Below are 20155 nucleotides of genomic sequence, written 5' to 3' on the forward strand. Positions count from 1 at the left end.
CCTGGGAAGGGAAGAACTTGGGGAGGGGGGAGGGCTTCATGGGGGATGTGATGCCACATCTCTACCATTTCCCCAAGAAACCTGTTGCCTGGAGATCAGTTGCAATTCTGAGAGAACTCCAGTCCCCTCCTGGAGGTTGGCAACCCTGATGGTAGCATTAGGTTTACCCTCTCAGTAATCGCTACACCTGATTAAGGATTTCTGCCGCATCCGCAATACTGCAATCCCGCTTCACCTCTGATTCCAGAGAGGAGTTACTAAAAGCAGAAGGGGAGGTTTCCGTTCTCGGATATTTTATCCGTTTTTTAGGGGAAAAAATTCCACCACGCATTTGAAGACCACTTTGAAATAATCAAGCGGAAACTGCTTTTAATAATTCAAGACACCAACAGCACCATTCCCCCTCCCAAACACACGCACACTTACTAATCCAAGGCACTAAACCCCACCAAGCCCAAAGGGATGGGAACGTGTTGGGAATTTCTAAGCCAAGCTAGTCTGAAACTGATTGTGAGCCTGGAAATGAGGGTTGGGGGGGGGGGGGGATTTCTCCGAAGCCAAGCCAGCCCCCTCGTTCTTGGGATCAGAGCCCCCCCCCTCCAAATGCCCAGATGCCGTGTGGTTTGTGTGCTTTCAGTAGGGCATTCCGTAACTGCCCTGAAATCATCTAAGGGCAGAGGTGGGGGATCTTTCTTGGCGAAGGAGAGCAAGGAGAGTGACGCTTGGCGGGTGCAACGCTTGCTGAAAGACGTTCATCTCTCCCCAGCGACTGGATGGAATTGTGTCTATGCCTGTGCGGCTCAACTCCCTTTGCTATACCTAAAACTAGAAAAAAGCGACACGCAGCACATCAGTTCTGTAGCTCAAGCGAGCAGGCGGTGCACGGTCCCTGCTTCTCCCGAACTCAGAGCCGGGTTGCTTCTTTGGACACTCATAGTGTAGGAAACAGAGATGGCACCCTATATTCACTTCTTCAGGGGATGCTCTAGGGTAGCCAACCAAATTTCAGCTACGTTCCATCCACTGAAGAGGACAGGAAATCATGAAGGCCAGCCGTGGAGATGGCTTTATAAAAAGCTCGATGGAGAAAAGGTCCATCAATGGCTATTAGCTAAATGGAACTGCTGAAAACAAGGTACAGAAAGAAAAAAAAACCCAGGAAAGGGCACTTGCCTTCCAACGAAGCCCTGCAAATTATTTGGCTGGCCCTGGGTGCAAAACAGGATGCAGGCCTAGAGAGATCTTGTTTTGATCTAGCAGGGATCTTCTGTACTCTTACACACCCCAGGGTATGGCAAAAGTTGTTTTTGTCCTGCCGTCTCTTCCAGATCTCTATCCCCCCCCCCCCACCCTCAGCTTGAAGTTCCCTGACTTATTCAACTCTGTGGGCCTCCAAAACAGTTATCAGTAGCCAATGGTGTTCTCCCTATCACGTGCTCTCGCCCTACAAGCGAAGGCAGCTGTCTGAAAGCCCGACTATCTCTGATCTGCACCAGCGCCTGACCTAGAAAGCTGGAATGAACACAACAAAAAAGTCCGAGGTGCTGGGGTCTAGGGAGTTAGGACCTGGACAAGACAAAGGTGACGAACTAAAGCCGAGGAGATTTTTGGCAAGGCCGATGGAGGAGCGGATGACGCTCTTAGCTAATAAGCGTGGAGCTGTGCTTTGGGAGCTCCCCCCAAGTGAAAAGGAGCTTGGCAGGGAGAGGCGGATAAGCTGCACCTTTCTCCAGGTGACAAAGGGGAAAGAGCCTGAGGCCCACTGTGCCCACCAAAGCTGCCGCAGCAAGACTGTCCACTGCTCCCCAGAGCAGCTCTCCAAGGGCAGGCGCCAGGGCTCAGCTTAGCTCCCATGTGCTGGGGTTGTGCAGGGGGCAGCCGTAGATATGTACAGACTCCTGCCTCTCCGTCCAGCTCTACCACACTTCACAGTGCTTGCCAGGATTCATGGGGGAGTCCACCGGGCACCCGAAGTGCTCGACAAAGTCACGGGAGTTGCTGAGGGTACCGATGACCCGGAACTTGTCTGGGCTGTGCGGATCGGTCACCAGGCCCTCGTGAGAGCTCTCGGGGGTACGGACGGAGCACCACACCTGTGCCGGGAAGAAGAGCAAGAGGATTAGGACTCAGGGAGGCAGCTGCTCCTTCTGAAAAGGACTGAGGTAGTTAGAGTGCTAGATTAGGATCTGGGAGGCCCAAGTTCGAATCCTCACTCTGCCGTGAAAGCTTGCTGGGTGACTTTGGGCCAGTCACACACTCTCAGCCTAACCTACTTCACAGGGTTGCTGTGAGGATAAAATGGAGGGGGGCAGCTATGTATCCTGAGCATCTTGTTGGAAAGATGGCGTAAAATGCACGAAATAAATAGACAGATACAGACTTTGCCCCGGTCTCCTACATCCTGGCCTTTGTAGCTACTAAACCACACTGGCTCCCTGATGATCTATTTTATGTATTTCATTCAATAATAGCCCTGGGCCGTTTCCACATGGCTTACCTTTGTTTGTAAGGACCCGGAACATCACGCAAAAAACGCGGATGATCGCGTTTTCTTGCACGAGATTTGCATGACGTTGCACAACTCTGCACAAATCTCGCGCGAGAAAACGCGATCTTCCGCGTTTTTTGCGCGATGTTCCGGATCCTTACGAACAAAGGTAAGCCGTGTGGAAATGGCCCCTTTCTCCCCTAGACTCAAGGCGGATTACAAAGCATAGCAAACGATTCGCTCCAATGGCGTAAGATATCCGATAAACTGCAATAGGACTAGAATGATAAAAACTGGGAAATTTTGCAAACAGAAAGCTGCCTAGGGCATGCTGTGCAGAGAGTGGAGTAAAGGTACAAGATAGTACAGTAGAAACGAGGACTGTGTTTAAAGGATGCTGAAAACCTAGATGACCACGCATACATGCAGTCAGAGATACCTGTGCAAATCCAAGGAAGAAGAGTTGGTGGCTGGTGAGGTCCACGGATGGCAGGCGCTTCTCCTCCCCGTTCTTCTTCAGCCAGAGTTTGTAAGCCTGCAAAGGATTGGCAGCAGGCCTTGTGCTTCCAAGTGCAACAGGATCCTCGCCTGTGCCCAAGACAGACGAGACGCAGAGGCAACCCCAAGGACCACCACGAGTGATTCCGCACACGTTGGATAAGGCACTTCCAATCCTCTTTATAGATCATTGGAACGTATTTTTTTTGTGTGCGGAACAAAAAATCCACCTCAAACGATTGATAAAGTGCATTGGAAGCGCATTATCCAACGTGTGCGGAATCAGCCCACCTCTCCTTCCCGGCTTGCCTTCCGCTGGAGATACCCAATGTCCCAGTGCCACTGGCTTACATTATAGGCCGCCTTCAGTCCCCCGTTGTCAGCGATGTTCTCGCCCAAGGTCTGCCTGCCGTTGACGTGCTCCCCGTTGACAAGGTACTTGCTGTACTGCTCCATCATGCACTCTGTCCGGTTCTTGAAGGCCTCCAGCGACGAGTTCTGCCACCAGGGGCGCAAGTTCCCTTCCTTGTCATACTCTCGGCCTGGGACAAAAATACAACCCGTTTTGTCTACGACTGCCAATCAGGTTAGACTGCCCCTGCACATGGAGGTTCTACACAGCAAGGGCTTCCATTAGCACATTAGGGCATCAATCATGGGTCTTTCTCTGTTCATCTACTTGAGACCCTCATAGCAGGAGATGCCAAGGACAAGACCTCAGATACTGAGCATATGCTAGGCATGTACACAGAACCACGCATGTGCCTGTTTATGGAAGGGAGAAGCTTATTCCTATGAAGACTATTGCTCCAGCTAAAGCTTCCTGCAGTGTCTTGGCAGTAGTTCTTTGAACAGGCCAAAGACTTTTCCCCGTTCAATAATTGGGATCTTTGCAGCTGGTTGGGAAGTTTCTGTAAGGCAAAACATGCCCAGCCACTGAACCAGGGCTGAAAATCAACTATCTAAAAAACAAACAGGAGTCTCTTTTGGCATCTTAAAGACTAACATTTCATTCTGATATAAACTTTTGCAGAATAGAGCCCGTCTTTGCACAGGAAGAAAACTGTGTTAGTCTTGAAGGTGCTACAAGAATCCTGTTTATTTTGGCTGCAGACTAAAATAGATCTGGATATTTTTTTTTTAAAAAAAAGCTCACTTGTGCTCTTTATGCATTTTTTAAAAAAACAACTTTCTATGCAATAATAACCCACTTTCTTCTGAATTCTGAACCCTGCATAAATAGATGCAATATGTTTATATCATATTTTCTAATTTTGCTTTCTCTGCAAGTTGGGCCATGACAATGAGATAGGAAGGCAATCAATCCCTGTCTTCTTATCATGGGAAATCCTGCTCCACTACCACTCGGCCATGAGATTTTAGCCAGGGGCTGCACATTTAATGGAAGTCTACCTAGCCATAAGGACTAGAAACTTGCTACATTTTACAATGAATGGCTAAGATTCTCAGAAAGCGGTATCATGTTCCCTGCCTTTTCTGCCTAGCCATAAGGACTAGAAACTTGCTACATTTTACAATGAATGGCTAAGATTCTCAGAAAGCGGTATCATGTTCCCTGCCTTTTCTGCCTAGCCATAAGGACTAGAAACTTGCTACATTTTACAATGAATGGCTAAGATTCTCAGAAAGCGGTACCATGTTCCCTGCCTTTTCTGCCTAGCCATAAGGACTAGAAACTTGCTACATTTTACAATGAATGGCTAAGATTCTCAGAAAGCGGTATCATGTTCCCTGCCTTTTCTGCCTAGCCATAAGGACTAGAAACTTGCTACATTTTACAATGAATGGCTAAGATTCTCAGAAAGCGGTATCATGTTCCCTGCCTTTTCTGCCTAGCCATAAGGACTAGAAACTTGCTACATTTTACAATGAATGGCTAAGATTCTCAGAAAGCAGTATCATGTTCCCTGCCTTTTCTGCCTAGCCATAAGGACTAGAAACTTGCTACATTTTACAATGAATGGCTAAGATTCTCAGAAAGCGGTATCATGTTCCCTGCCTTTTCTGCCTAGCCATAAGGACTAGAAACTTGCTACATTTTACAATGAATGGCTAAGATTCTCAGAAAGCGGTATCATGTTCCCTGCCTTTTCTGCCTAGCCATAAGGACTAGAAACTTGCTACATTTTACAATGAATGGCTAAGATTCTCAGAAAGCAGTATCATGTTCCCTGCCTTTTCTGCCTAGCCATAAGGACTAGAAACTTGCTACATTTTACAATGAATGGCTAAGATTCTCAGAAAGCGGTATCATGTTCCCTGCCTTTTCTGCCTAGCCATAAGGACTAGAAACTTGCTACATTTTACAATGAATGGCTAAGATTCTCAGAAAGCGGTACCATGTTCCCTGCCTTTTCTGCCTAGCCATAAGGACTAGAAACTTGCTACATTTTACAATGAATGGCTAAGATTCTCAGAAAGCGGTATCATGTTCCCTGCCTTTTCTGCCTAGCCATAAGGACTAGAAACTTGCTACATTTTACAATGAATGGCTAAGATTCTCAGAAAGCGGTATCATGTTCCCTGCCTTTTCTGCCTAGCCATAAGGACTAGAAACTTGCTACATTTTACAATGAATGGCTAAGATTCTCAGAAAGCGGTATCATGTTCCCTGCCTTTTCTGCCTAGCCATAAGGACTAGAAACTTGCTACATTTTACAATGAATGGCTAAGATTCTCAGAAAGCGGTATCATATTCCCTGCCTTTTCTGCACTGGAACAAAATTGTGGAATATGCAGTTCTCCCACCAGCTGTCCTTACTGATACTTCTAAACAGCCATTGCTTATTCCTTGCCCCAGGAGTTAATCATCCCTCATTACCAGGCATGCCAAATCTCTTCCCCTAGTGACTCACAACTGTCTTTTAGCTTCCATACCACTTCAGGATGCTGGGCACGGCAGTGCTAAAAGTAACATCCTGTGGGTCAAACACAGAGGTGCCCAACTCCAAAAGAATAGGGGGCTGGGGGTTGATTCCATGGAACCTGAAGCAGCAGAGAAGGGGGAGGGAGGAAAGGGAGGGGGACGACTTCCCATCTGTGGCCCACTCATGCCGAGATCATGAATTCTCACCAAGCAGATGGAGCAGGAGCGAAAGCAGCACAGAGAAGGCTGGTGAGATGACGGGAGGTGTCACCTGGGGAGACAGGAGGGTAAAGATGTGGGGAAGCAGCACCCGCTGGAGAAGGGGAGGGCATCTCAGGGGCTGGGGTGGGAGGATGTGGAAGCTGCCACGGGTAAGGCAAGAAGGTGCATGAGGATGCCATGGGAATGAGGGAGGGAATGAACGGTGTTGATGCCGATGGCCCCAAGGAGAGAGAAGCGGGGAGTCTTTTCAATGGGGTCGATTCAGCCACACAGATTAGGAGCCATCGATGGTGGCAGAATTCAAAACGGTGCCTGCGGTGCCAGCAAATTAAGGTTTGGTTTGTGCACTGCTTTCGGCACAGCTGGCTTTCAGGAGAAAAATGAACGCGCGTCTCAGAATCATTTACCAGTTTGGCTCATTTTGCGTAGAGGGGCAAAGACCTTGGACTGGGTATACTTTTGGAAATGCTGGCTAAGGAAAAAGGGAAACTCCACGAAACGTGAAAACTGTGCCACGGATAATGGAACGTGGCCACTGCTTTGTGGCCACGTGATACGGCCTCTCTGATCTCCTGCCCCCCCCCCAAAAGTCCATGCCACCATAAGGGCACGCCATCTCTGAGAGCCAAGCTACAAGTGACGCCTGACACAGGTTGGACACTTGTCAGCTTCCCTCAAGTTTTGATGGGAAATGTAGGCGTCCTGGTCTTGCAGCTGTAATGGAGAGCCAAGCTGTAAAACCAGGATGCCTACATTTCCCATCAAACCTTGAGTGAAGCTGACAAGCATCCAACCTGTGTCAGACCTCACTTGTAGCTTGGCTCTGAGAAGGACACTGCAGGCATGCGCAAGGGGAGAAGCCACGTGCACAAGTTGGTCGAAGGGAGATGAAGAGATTGCACCTACCTTGGTCATCGAAAGCATGGGTGAGCTCATGCCCCATCACCACACCGATGCCTCCAAAATTGAGGGCCCTCCGAGGGAAGCCAAAGGAAAAACGAGAGGTTACAATGCGGGTGAAGTTGCCTCAGGTATAGTGTGGAAAGGCAGGGCAGGAAACATTTTGAACACCACACATTTGGAGGCCACGGCAAAGAAACTCAAACGGCCAGTGTTATAGTTATTCCAAATACCTCTTTGGCTGGTTAAGCACAGGCCATGGCACATGGTCTCAGGATGTCCCAGGCTGGGCAGAACCACGCATTAAACTTTATATCCTTGCAGAATCTGGGCTGATTTTCTGAGCAGAGTTCCTGAACTTGAACCTGCACACGGTAAGGCCTGTGGGACAACTGCAGCTGCCTCCTTAAGGCTCCCTGGAGAGATTCCAAATAACCGCTTCTGCGGCCTTTCCCCACTTCTTTGTGTGGAATCTGAGGCCTGCCCAAGCCCATCAAACGGGGCTGTGAGAGAATCGCTCGCTTTGCTGCATCTGAACTGCTCTCCATCTCCCTGGATTCAAAAGGGGTGCCCGTTTTTCTCTGACTTCTCGGTGCATGAACTGCTAGGAGAGGGAAAGACTCATGGATTTTTACTGCTGAACGCAGCGAGGAGAAGTAAAGAGTGTCTGCCTTCCGGAAACCCCCTTTCTCTGGCTTCTTTTTGGAGGCAGGTGAAGACTCATCCATTGCATTTGACTCAGTATTCTGCCCCTCCTTTAGATTTTTAGGGTCATGACTGTTTTATGCTGACGGATGTAGTTTTTACGGACAAGGTTTTGTTGTTTGATTTTATCGCAAGCTGCCTCAACCCATTCTTGGAGAGGCAGAAATATTTCAAATAAATTACATGAGATAAAGGAGATGGGCAGAAATAGAGGCAGGGAAAAAAATGACGAGAGGAGGGAGGAGGGAGGAAGCCTGTAGGAACACCCTCCCCACCAAGAGGGAGAGCACAGTGGTGTCAGAAGTGGGGCCTGGAGGAAGAAGGGCAGCATTAGTCTTCCTGGTCTACTTGTGGGCCAGCCGCTGATGTTTCCTAACTCAGCTGTAATAGCCCAGGACATCTATCCTTCTTCCACTCAGCTGTAATAGCCCAGGACATCTATCCTGCCTACCCTTCTTCCACACCAGACACACATCCACTTCCCTACCTGCCTGCCTCTCCCCCTGCCTGCTTCCTCATTCCCACAGGTTCGGACCTTGCCTCCAGAACGACCCTCTAGCGTTTCTGCCTTGGCACACCATCCAACTGCGGTCTTGATCCTGCCAAGACTGACTTTTCCATTCCCTAAATGGTCAACTGTCTGCGGCTCAGCAGCAGCAAGCAGCAAAAGGGGGACAGCAATGCTGATCCAGCAGGGTCAGGCAAGACGGGGGCTCTCCTGACTTAGACGAGGCATCTGGGACTTGGTAGCCCCCTAAATCCTTTTTGACTCGGCTGTGTAGCTGCAGTGGGCAACAAACTTGAATCTGAGCTGGGCAATTTGGTGTTCAGGATTGCCCAGCAAGTGGTACTAAATGTCAGCCAATAAGCACAAAGGGGGTGCTTGTTTTTGACTACTAGAGGAGATACTAAGATGCACATATCTACACGTCCGAAGCTGCCCATGTGGCTTCGCTCCATCCATCTGGCGCCCCCTGAGCTTCCCTTCCACCTGAGTGTATGACCAGATCTGAGCATGCCCAGTACAGCAATATCCACTACGCCCTCCCGCTCCAAGCCTCTTCTTCCTACCAACCAGCCAATCACCCTGACGCACTTGGGATGGTTGCGAGCATAGAAGGGAGCTTGCAGGATTCCGGCAGGGAAGACGATGCCGTTCTTGGTGGGCAGATAGTACGCGTTGACTGTCTGTGGGGTCATACTCCACCTGGAGGAGGATTGTAAAAATGTTAGGAAAATGGCAGAGGGGGGAGTAGGCACACTTCATGCAGTGGCACAGCTGGTACATGCCCGACAATCAGACTGGCACCAACTGAAACTGGAGAAATAGCACAGTACAGCTCAGACTGGCAGAAGATTGCTTCTTAGAATGCTCCTCCTGGTTTTTTTTTACCTCCTTTCATATGAAAAGCTAGCCTCTCAGGAAGAAGGCTCTTAGGATAGGCTTCTCCCTGCAGAGCTACCTTTCCATATGCAGGGGTTTTTTTTCTTTAATGTGGAAAAGCATTCCAAAATTCAATCACCCATCTCCTCTCTCAAGCTGTATAGGCCAGGAAGAGCTGTACCACACTGCATTTCTGTGCATTTCAACTGGCTCTTAGATTTCCTGACCGAGTTAGCAGCCCATCATGTTCTCCTCCTGTATTCAAAGCAAAAAAAAAACAGGCCCTTCAACTAAAATCAACCTAAAGCCAGGTGTTGCTTTTATTTGCACATTTCATGTCCAGTGGGTAGTTTGTACTTGTATCAACTGCCAGTGTGGAATGGTGGTTAAAGTGTTGGAGAGCATCTGGGAGACCTGAGTTTGAATCCCTACTCTGCCATGGAAGCCTGCTGGGCGACTGCCAGTCACACATTCTCAGCCTAACCTACCTTACAGGGTTGTTGTAAAAGTTAAACTGGAGGAGCGGAGAATGATGTAAGCCACTTTGGAGAGAAAGGAGCGGTTTAAAAGCAGTAAATAAATACATTAAAGGCCCAGATGCTACACTGGTTCTCTCCTTAGGGCAAGAGCTATTTCCTAAAGTTATGCCTCTGAAACAGAATCTGTTCCTGGGTAATCAGAGCACCGACGTCCCCCTCTGAGGCACTCACTGCTCTACCCCACTTATTGTTGGGATTTAGCAAGAGTTTTTGTTTCAGTCTCGAAAGAGTTAAACTGTGTTACTTAGTTAGTAAACTTATTTGCAATTAACCACTTCGGTCTGGATTAAGAATTCCTGCCATGGAAAGGAATAGAGAGGAGTCTCTAAACTTAATGAAGTGGAATTAGGATTCTCTATTGGGCAACCTGTTTATTGTGGGTGGAGGGGGCAATTAAGTGAAGATATATACTTAAGTTGTATTGCTCTTTGTTCAGTGAGTGCTTCTAAGAGCCCAGCTACAAGTGACGAATTACACTTGCCTGGCAAGTGAACAGACTCACGTGTATTCCTCCCTGTTCGCTTGCACTCCACTTGCACTCCACTTGATCATCGAGTGGAGTGCAAGTGAACAGGGAGGAATACACGTGAGTCTGTTCACTTGCCAGTCAAGTGTATTTCGTCACTTGTAGCTTGGCTTTAAGTCTTGGGGACTACCTTCTACTAGCAAAGAGGTAGTCAGCTAGCAATTTCTTATTTTCTACCAATGTAACCCTATTTTTATCCTTTATGTAGTAAAGTATTTTTACAGAGCTAAACTGGGGTGTGTGTCTGTTCTCATTATATCCAATGGGCATTTCTGCTAAACTCTGCTAATTAAGTAGTTATCCCCCTGCACTTATGACACACCCACTCCCAGTGACAGGGAAAGCGGTAAGTCCTTACTGGTCCCGGTTGGGCGGCTTCCGCAGCTGGTCAGCCATGAACCTGGCTGAGAAATTGTAGAAGTTCAACATGTTCTGGAAGAAGGAGTCCTCAGAGACGTCATACTGGGGAGAAATAAGAAGAAAATGGTGTGGTGTGAGAAAAACTTATCCTCGCGATGGGTAAGTGGCCAAAACTCAGTGGCAGGAAGACCCCGGTTCAATCCCCTGAGCCTCCAATTGGAAGAATCTCACTTAGCAGGACTTGGTAGGAGATGCTGGGGAGCTGCAGCCATTTGGAGTAGAGGGCCTTGCATAAGACAGTCATGCTTGGCATAAGACAGCTTTGTACGTCCATACATAACTGGCGCCAAAGGAGGTCTCTGCCACCCAAGTCATGCCAAGCACAGAAGTGGGCATCTCTATGGGGCAGTCATATTCTGCCCCTCCGCCTCTGCCCCCCACTTCGTACCCCATCGTAGACGTCATCCAGCTCTTTGTCGTCCAGGATGAACTCCGGGAATCCGATCATGTCATAAATCGAGTCAGCCTGTGGAGAGGGAACAGAGAGCGGCATCGGAGATTCACAGCTTGGGAAGTAGCGTGGAAGAACGGAGGGTGATAGTGGGGTCAGGTGCAAGCAGTTGAGGAAGCCAGTGGGGCTTGCAGCCTTAAGCTGCTAGCTGGTGATCTGTGGCTAGAAACTTTTTGAAAAAATGAAAGACCAGATCCTCAGGAACCCAAATTCTCCAGCAGACACCCACCTGGGGGGAAGGCAATCTACCTTCTCTTTGGCCGCTTGCCTCGTCTTCTCATCCATCCAGTCGAGCTGGTCCAGGGATTCCTCGAAGGCTGTGCGTATCTCAGCGATCATGTCCTCGGCCTGCAGGCAAGAGACGTTGGGAGATGCAAGAAACGGCATCTGTGCCTTCCTCCTGGTTCCCCGCCCCAGTTCGAATGTCATCACAGCGTGTTCCGAACTTAAATCATTCCAATGCTGCTTCAACAGTGGGATAGAAATCAATTCCATAAATTCAGGTCCAGTAGCTCCTTAAAGGCCAACTCGATTTCCAGGGTGTGAGCTTTCCAGAGTCAGAGCTCCCTTCGTTAGACAGACGGAGTGCCTGATTTTACAGACTCCTACCTTTCCCCACTCCATGTGCCTGACGAAGCGAGCTTTGACTCTCAAAAGCCCTGGAAATCTACTTGGTCTTTTAAGGTGCTACTAGACCTGAATCTTTCTTTTCTACTACGGACCAACATGGCTGCCCACCTGCAACTAACCGCGGAAATGCAACCTTAACTATGAATTTCACTTATTTTGCATTCTTGATCTCGATTCTGCTCTCTCTGGAGTTGCTGAGCCAAGCTCTAGAGTTCCCTATATTTAATTAATTTATTTACTGGACTTAATAGTCTGATCATCCCGCAAGCAGGCTCAGAGCGGATTACACCAAACACAGGATAAAACATGGTAGCATAACAATAAAAAATTCAATCAATAATCATTAAAACAGCAGCGGACATTTTGCAGTGACTCTCCAACATCCACCACCACTGCTCAGCCTCTGCTTGAGAATAGAACAGCATCAGGATGGATTCTCCCAAAGGCTTTCTTTCCTCATTTAAAGTAGCTGCAAAGAGCCATCACGGTATGCAGGGGACAGGGGGGGGGGGAGGTTGGGAGCTGGGGCTGCTTAACCCTTTCCCTTCCATCTGTTCATTCATGGGGACCTGAGCGGACAGGTGGCCATTGGGATGCAAGCCTCCAGGTGGTGGCAGGAGATCTCCCAGGGCTCATTTCGAGGGGGAATGTGCAAGAACGCGGTTCCGGCAGTTCCCCAAAGAGGACACATGTCAGGTGGCCCTGCCCACCTGACTCTTGGCCATTTTGGGCCCGTTTCAGCCTGGATTGGGGCTGAAATAGCCTGGATTGGGCCTCTGACGGGTGCTGAATCACCCTCCCACTCAACAGTGGCCCGATCCTGACCATTTTGGGCCCCTTTTCAGCCATTTTCAGCCCCTTTTTGCTATCTGGGGCCCAATTTTGGCCCTGAATGGCCAGGATTGGGTCCAAAACAGCCAGGATAGGTGATGTCAGGAGGTGTGGCATATGCAAATCAGTTATGCTAATGACACACTTCTGGTGATGTCAAAGGGCATGGCATATGCTAATGAGTTGTGCTAATAAGTTCCTCCAGCTCTTTTTCTACAAAATGTCCCCTGCCCAGAATTACAACTGATCTCCAGGTCACAGAGATCAGTTCCCCTGGAGAAAGTGGCTGCTTTGGAGGGTGGACTCTATGGCATTATATCCTGCAGAAGCCCCTCCCCTCACCAAACTACACTCTCTCCAGGCCCCACCCCCAAATCTCCAGGAATTTCCCAACTTGGAGCTGGCAACCCTAGGTGGCTGGGAAGGAAAGGGTTAAATGCCCCTCCCCAGTTCAGTTTCCAAGCCCCTCCAGCTTGAGTGATATGTGCAAGACACAACTTCTGTGGCATACAGTATGGTGTAGTGGTTAGGGTATCCAAGCAGATGACTGAGAGAACCAGGTTCAATTCATAGAATCATAGAGTTGGAAGGGGCCATACAGGCCATCTAGTCCAACCCCCTGCCCAGTGCAGGATCAGCCTAAAGCATCTCTGACAAAGATTCATCCAGCCTCTTCTTGAAAACTGCCAGTGAGGGGGAGCTCACCACCTCCCTAGGCAGCTGATTCCACCTTTGAACTACTCGGACCATGAAAAAGTTCTTCCTAATATCCAGCAGGTACCTTTCTGCATGTAATTTAAACCCATTGTTTCGGGCCCTATCCTCTGCTGCCAACTGCAACAGCTCCTTGCCCTCCTCCAAATGACAGCCTTTCAAATATTTAAAGAGAGCAATCATGTCCCCCCTCAATCTCCTCCAAACTAAACATTCCCAAGGCCCTCAGCCTTTCCTCGTAGGGCTCAGTCTCCAGACCCCTGATAATTCTTGTCGCTCTCCTCTGCACCCTCTCGAGTTTGTCCACATCCTTTTTGAAGTGAAGCCTCCAGAACTGCACACAATACTCCAAGTGTGGCCTGACCAAGGCAGTATAGAGAGATTTCCTCTGCCACAGATTTCCTCTGCCACAGAAGCTCGCTGGGTGGCTTTAGGCTAGTCGCTTTCTCTCTCTCTGCCTAACCTACCTTACAGGACCGCTGTAAATCCTTACAGCAGATAATAGTGTTCTAAGCCGCTTCTGGGGAGAAAAGCGGGGTACAAATAACTAAATAGATAAATCCAGCATGGGTGTTAAAAAGCCCATTCTGCCTTATTGTTTTGGTGACTCTGGGCTGTGGATACCTGACCACGGAGGATGGTGACGAGTGCTGCAGAACTGGGGGTGGGAGGGAAATGCAGAAGAGAGTTGGCACCGTAGACAACCCTTTTCTTTCCTACTTCTTCCCAGTTTGGGAAACACAAGCAAGGCCAAGGGCCATGGAGGGAAAAGCATCCGTGTGCGCACCCCCTCGTTCAGGCTTCCTGAACTGCTTCCAAGCAGGAGGGCTTGAGGTGGCTTGTATTGCCGTCCTCCTCCCTTCATTCCACGCAGAAAGGACTGGCGGAGATTTGGGGCTGCAGAGCGATGTGAACAGGGATCGCTTATAAATAAAATGAAATTCCCCAATGGAGAGGAAGGTGTATCTCCATTACAGGTTTAAAATGCTTTTGCGGTTGTTCCATTCCCCACAAGGAATCCTGGGAATTGTAGTTCCGGGTGGTAGTGGTGGAGTAAATTAGGAGATCTCTATTCCCGGTACACCTGCCAAGAAACAATTCTAAAGATGCTTGTGGGGGAAGCCATGACAGTCAATCTGGCCTAAAAGTAATATAAATTATGCTGCACAAAGCTCCAGGCTCCTGCTCTGCTTTTTTATGGCTCCCCACCTCTGGAATGCTGCAGAGGAAATCACAGGGACGGGATTCCCATTTTTGTGATCCAGGGTTGGGAAGCGAGTTAGGAACAGTATATGGCTACGGGGTTGTCTATTCCACTGCTGGTATATGGGTTCCCATGTGTGTGTGTGTAAAGTTCCATCAAGTCACAGCCAACTTAAAGCGACCCCATAGCGTTTTTCAAGGCAAGACACGTTTGCCATTTCCTGCCTTTGCATACCTTTCTTGGTGGTCTCCCATCCAAGTACTAACCAGGGTCAACCCTGCTTAGCTTCTGAGTTCTTAAAAGATGGGGGTAGCCTGGGACATCCAGCCCAGGTCAGATTCCCTTGAACTCTGGTTCAGATAAAGGTACCTAAATTTTGCCTTATGCACTGCCTAGAGACAGTGGACCTACCATGATTCGAACCAAGGGAATAGGAGAGAAAGGCCACCCAGAGGGCAGCTGTCAGCCCTGCGAGGGGGATACTCACAATCTCTTTGCTGTGCCGATCGAAGGTGGCTTTCACGAACAAAGCGCCGAGGGCAAACCCCAAAGTATCGTCCGTGTTGGAGATGCAGGTTTGCCAGCGAGGGGTGCAGGACTCCAGCGAAAGAGAGAGAGAAAGAGAAGAACTAAGGGGGAGACACAGCCCTGATCCTGCAAGCTGTGTGTGGGGAGGGGGGGAGGGACACCCACTCTCTCAAGCCAGTGGTTGGCTGTGGACCAACCCCAGGCAAAGCAGGCAGAAAACCCCAGGCAAGGTGGACTGTGGCTGATTCTCAGGGATTTATCAAAGAGAAGAATGGTCTTTATCACTTTTCCCCCCTGCTACTTTTTGTCTGAGGGGGGAACACCCCTGAGCTATTTCTATTCCTCTGGGGGAAAATTAGAGGCGCCCATATTCTTTCCCCGGAGAGGGTAAAAGCAATTTAGGAAAGGCTTTTACTAGTAGTAATATGACAGGGGAGGAAAGGGTTAAAGTCCCCCCCCACAGCTACTCTCCTCTTTGATAAAGCAATCCGAGCAGCTACATTTGCAAAACAACAAAAAGTTGTTTAAAATAAACATGGGGGAAATAATTGTAACGTGTGCTCAAGCCCCCAGACTACCTAACCTGGAGGCTTCAGGAGGGTCAGACCTCAAAGGCCCACATGCTAAGGACTTTTTTCAGATCCCATACAGCGAGCGGCGCGTGACTTCGCCGAAGGAGGAATTGCCAATCCCTAGCTGTACTCCCCACCACCAGACGCTCACCTTCTTGGTTCCATACAAAGTCTCCAACAGCTTCTCCTGGGCGGTCTCAAAGCGTTGGTCCAAACTGGAGGCCGTTTTCTGAACCAGATTCCAAATCATGTAATTGTTTAAGACGCTACGAGAAAAAGGATGGAACCACGTAAGGTTGAGGTCGTGCAGGACGCCATGTCCCCTGCTTTGAAAGGAGTAAACTTTATCTTTAGCGGACTGTTCACAGCATAGCGGTTATGTTGGACCCGGCTCTGTTGATGGGAGAAACAAGTCAAACTGGTGGCGTAAAAATGGCTAGAGTCTGCCTTGCCCAGTAGGGTGCAAACCTGTGAGGCTTAACCTGTGCTTCAACCTGATGGGGTTGGATCGCATGAATCTGTCCCACTAGCAAAGTGTTTTCTGGTAGTAAATTGGATCTGCAGGATCCAGTTCACTGTCATTCAAAAGGTTCTTCGTATTGTTTAAAACTTCCATGGAAAAACAACAAGGGTGGTTTTTTGTATGATCCGAGGATGGTGGGTGGGTGGGAGGGAGGCACACGCAGAGGAAAGAGCACTAGATCCGTATTTCCTTTTTTTATTAAATGGCGCAGTGTTTGGAAAGGAACTTTGTGTACAAGAGATGAATCAGCATCAGGCACAGAATCTACCTGTGTATCTTCCAATGCGGCTCCCTGCAAAATCCCCATTTGAATTAGGCAGCAACTTTGTGAAGAGAGGAAGCAAAACTTGCTTGCGCTTCCTGTCTTCCCCACCATCCCTGCAAACAGATATCATGTGAAATCACTCAGAGTCTCTCTACACAAGGACACAAGTGTACAGAGACACAATGTTAGCTGGGAAGCGTAGTTTAAAAAGACAGAGCCGGTGGAGACCGCTCCTCCAACAGATTGTTAATTTCATCTTCACCCTGAGGAAGGGGAGGTGAAATTGACAGAGACTTTGGGATGGTGAAGATGAAATTAACAACCCCTTTGAGGTTGCTTCCCGGCTAACATTGCATCGCCCTACATTTGAGCGTTCTCATGTAAGATGTCTTGTGTAGAGAGAGACTCAGTGGAACAGAGCAAGGAGTGAGTGAGTTGGTAGGGTTGCTATAGCTGCAGGATATGAACTGACTCCTACACAGGGCACTTAAGCCTCACAGTGACTTGTAGGTAAATGGTAATCAAGTAGGCTTGACTGACGCCAATCCACCGGAAACCTTCCCCAGACCACCTTTGGCTTCTGAACCTTCAGTAGAAACTGCTCGTGTATGCATGCACATGCCATCAAGTCACAACCAATTTATGGTGACCCCCCCAGCAACTCTTTCAAGGCAAGTGAGAAGCAGAGGTGGTTTGCCATTTCCTTCCTCTGCAGAGTCTTCCTTGGTGGTCTCTCATCCAAGTACTGATCCTGCTTAGCTTCCGAGATCTGACGAGATCAGGCTATAATTTGCCGCTTTCCCTCCCAGAAACTGTTCAGCCTTCTCTATATTCCCACTCCCCCACCATCAGGACTAGAATTTTCTCTGCATCTAAATGAGACCATTGGGAAACAGATCCTGTTTCCTCAGGTTAATTGTGGCAAAAAGTTGCGGGAATTCCTCTGGTACCTTATCTGCAAAACTAGACCTTAGACCCTCTTATCTAAGGGCCAAGCTAGATAGGTAGGTTTTTACGGAGCCCCCTGCGGCCAGACAGCAGCTGCAGGGAACGGTTGTTAAAAATAAAGGAGGGCCCTTTCGGACTCGGAATGCCACCACGGGGGAAGGGGGAAGAACCAGCTCCTGACTCCCCTCCCTCAAGGCATTTTCCTGCGTCAAAATAGCACTGGGTGGGCGGAGATATTTCCTGGATTTTTCTGCTCTATATGGAGTATTCTGTACACATGGAACAACAGAAATGGGGCGTTATTTTGGCATAGGAAAAAGCCCTTCCTGGCCGTGGCGCCATTCTACGTCCACGAGGGCTCTCGTTTATTTTTAACAGCCATTCTCCTCAGCTGCTGCATGGCTGCCGGGAACCCGGACCCAACTTTGTAAAACCTGCATATCTGGTTTGGCACTGAGGGCCCCTCCCTCCCTGTAAGAATCGGTGTCCCAGTTACTCTCTGACTCCTAACATTTTTGTTGTTGTGCTCCCTCCAAGGGTGGTGGAAACAGCGGCTCCTCCTTTTTGAGCTTTTAGCGCGAAAGCCCCAATCTCGTGGGATGGACTCCCCTTCAAGGGCTGGAGGTATTCCCAACCTTTGCAATTTTAGAAAAGCCTGCAAGGCGGTGCTTTTTGAAAGGGCGTCTCGGTTATTTATTTATTTACTCCATTTATGCCCCACCTTTTCCACAGTGGAGACCCAAAGCAGCTCACATTGTTCTCCTCGCCTCCATTTTATCCGCACAACAACCCTGTGAGGAAGATTAGGCAGAGCGGGTGCGACTGGCCCCAAGTCACCAAGCAGGTTTTCCGTGGCACAGTGGGGATTCGAACCTGGATCTCCCAGATCCTAATCTGACACTCTAACCAGTACACCAGCTCCTCAAGTCAGTTTTGAGTTGACCTTGTCCGTGATAATATGGGTCACACAGCCCATCTGTGATTCTGTTGCTTTTTAAAACTGCATTGAGGACTCTCAGCTAAGGTGGGGGGAAGAAAAATATTGGGATACGTTTTTAAAATAAATGTATAAGTAAGATTTTCTTTTCACACGCAGCTCAGAAACCCCATATGGGCACAGGCAATTCACCTTTCCATCTCGCTTACTGTCCTCGGACAGCTGTCTCTCCATGATCATTATTCTCAGTTAGGGTTGCCAGCTCCAGGTTGGAAAATTCCTGGAGCTTTGTGAGTGTGGTTTGGAGAAGGGCCTCAGCAGGGAATGATGTCATAGAGTCCACCTTCCCAAACAGCCATTTCCTCGAGGGAGCGGGATCTCTCTCATAATTCCAGAGATCTCCAGCCCCCCCTGGAAATGGGTAACCGTATTCCCAGTCCATTATTACAGAAACCGAGATCTAAAACCCTCTCAAATTTCAGGGCCTTAGGCAGAACCCGGGTGTTATTCAGTGAAACCCAGACACATGGAACACATACACAGCTGGGGTTGGGAGGGCCACAGCAGGGAAGGCCCTGCTTGGTGTTTGTCCGATACCTTTTGTCGGTGGCGTTGATGAGCTGGGAGACTTGCTGCAAGTACTCCCGGCCATAAACCACCACGGGCTCAGCGTCCGTCAGTTCTAGAGGCGAGAGGAAGTAGGACATGAAGTCCAACCAGTTGATGTCAGGAGCCAGGGCCTGTGGGAGACAAGCACATGAACAAATGGTAATTTCTTTCAAAAGAGAGAGGCACCGGGGCTGCTCTCCGCAAGTCGCACAGAAAAAACAAGCCCTTTCCCTTGCTCTCTGCCCCGCCGGGCCCTGCCAGTGAGCTCGGCCTGCCAGTCTGAAGCCCCACTTCGAAGATCGGGTTTTTTGTCTCCTCGTTGCCACGGTGACGAGTTGCTTGGCAACCAATGAGTGATGAAGCTGGTTTTGCCCTATTGCTGGGAGGCCTTGGATAGGGGATGAGGGCCATGGGGAGGGAGGCAGAGGGAGGAGAAGGGAGACACAGAGAAGCAGAAGGCAGAGCTAGGGAGGGGGGGAAGAGGCCGGGAAAGGGTGAACTGTGCATTGAGGACAGCTACCGGGGGGGGGGGATGTCGGAGGTCAGTGAACTAAGGGCAAGTTGACTCAAAAATAGCCAACACAATTGACTTTTCTGAGTGGATTTTCACAAGCAGGACCAGTTCTGCAGCCAGTTTGATCTGTATGCAAAATGCATTCAATTACTTTCTTACAAGAAAGGCCAGTGTTATTAACTCCTTAAATTAGTGCTGGCTCCACCACTGCAGAGAGGGAGAACGTCTTGGGAGAGGACCCCTTAATCGGACACAGATGTGGTATGCAACCTGAACAACTGTCTCTCTGCAAAGCAAAAACCCTGACCCCGCTGGGGCTGCCGGCGCTTGGCTGGCCTCAGCATCCGTGCCAATGTCTGACCACCACCCTCTCAAAGTGGCTGCAGAGTGGGAGGCGGGGAAAATACTGGACTTTGCCCTGAAGGTTCTTGCACGCAGGGAGGTGGAAATGTCCCCCCCCCAATCCACTTCACCCAATAGCACTCCTAGAAGCTAACTCCTTCTCCAATGCTACCGATCAACCAATTCACAACCAAGCGATAGTTAGGGATACTATCAAAGGCTCTCTTTGTCCAGAGGAAAAGGCTGTCTTGGAGAGTCTTGGAGCCGATAAACCAGCAAAAGGGTACAGGGTTAGGCTCTAAAATGGCGTCAGTATCTCCAAGTAGGACCAGGGGATGCTGCCACATCTAGTTTAGCCTTAAGACAGTAGGAAGAAAGGGGGGGGCTTAACCCGACGACCCGTCTGTCCCTTCCAAAACTCAGAACCAGCCTGTGCAGATCGGGATATCCAGGGCTGCTTGAGCTGAAATAAAACTTTCCCAGCAAGTCCTGAGAGCCAAGCTACAAGTGACGCCTGA

The 20155-nt window shown here is 49.2% G+C and overlaps 1 protein-coding gene across 1 annotated transcript in view; it reads right to left on the reverse strand.

Moving 5' to 3' along the window:
- Positions 1 to 390: 390 nt before the first annotated feature.
- Positions 391 to 20155, reverse strand: part of ECE2 (endothelin converting enzyme 2) — a 54525-nt gene continuing 34760 nt past the window's right edge. Inside the window, exons 9-19 of the mRNA XM_054982779.1 lie at positions 18770 to 18912; positions 15651 to 15765; positions 14887 to 14997; positions 11270 to 11368; positions 10958 to 11035; positions 10508 to 10611; positions 8797 to 8907; positions 7002 to 7069; positions 3338 to 3528; positions 2928 to 3023; positions 391 to 2093 (exon numbers count right to left, since the gene is read on the reverse strand). Coding sequence (XP_054838754.1) covers positions 1917 to 2093; positions 2928 to 3023; positions 3338 to 3528; positions 7002 to 7069; positions 8797 to 8907; positions 10508 to 10611; positions 10958 to 11035; positions 11270 to 11368; positions 14887 to 14997; positions 15651 to 15765; positions 18770 to 18912 — 1293 coding nt within the window. The 3' untranslated portion in view covers positions 391 to 1916. The remainder of the gene's footprint in view (positions 2094 to 2927; positions 3024 to 3337; positions 3529 to 7001; positions 7070 to 8796; positions 8908 to 10507; positions 10612 to 10957; positions 11036 to 11269; positions 11369 to 14886; positions 14998 to 15650; positions 15766 to 18769; positions 18913 to 20155) is intronic.

This window comes from Eublepharis macularius, chromosome 6 (genome assembly GCF_028583425.1).
Source record: "Eublepharis macularius isolate TG4126 chromosome 6, MPM_Emac_v1.0, whole genome shotgun sequence".
Classification (NCBI taxonomy): domain Eukaryota; kingdom Metazoa; phylum Chordata; class Lepidosauria; order Squamata; family Eublepharidae; genus Eublepharis; species Eublepharis macularius.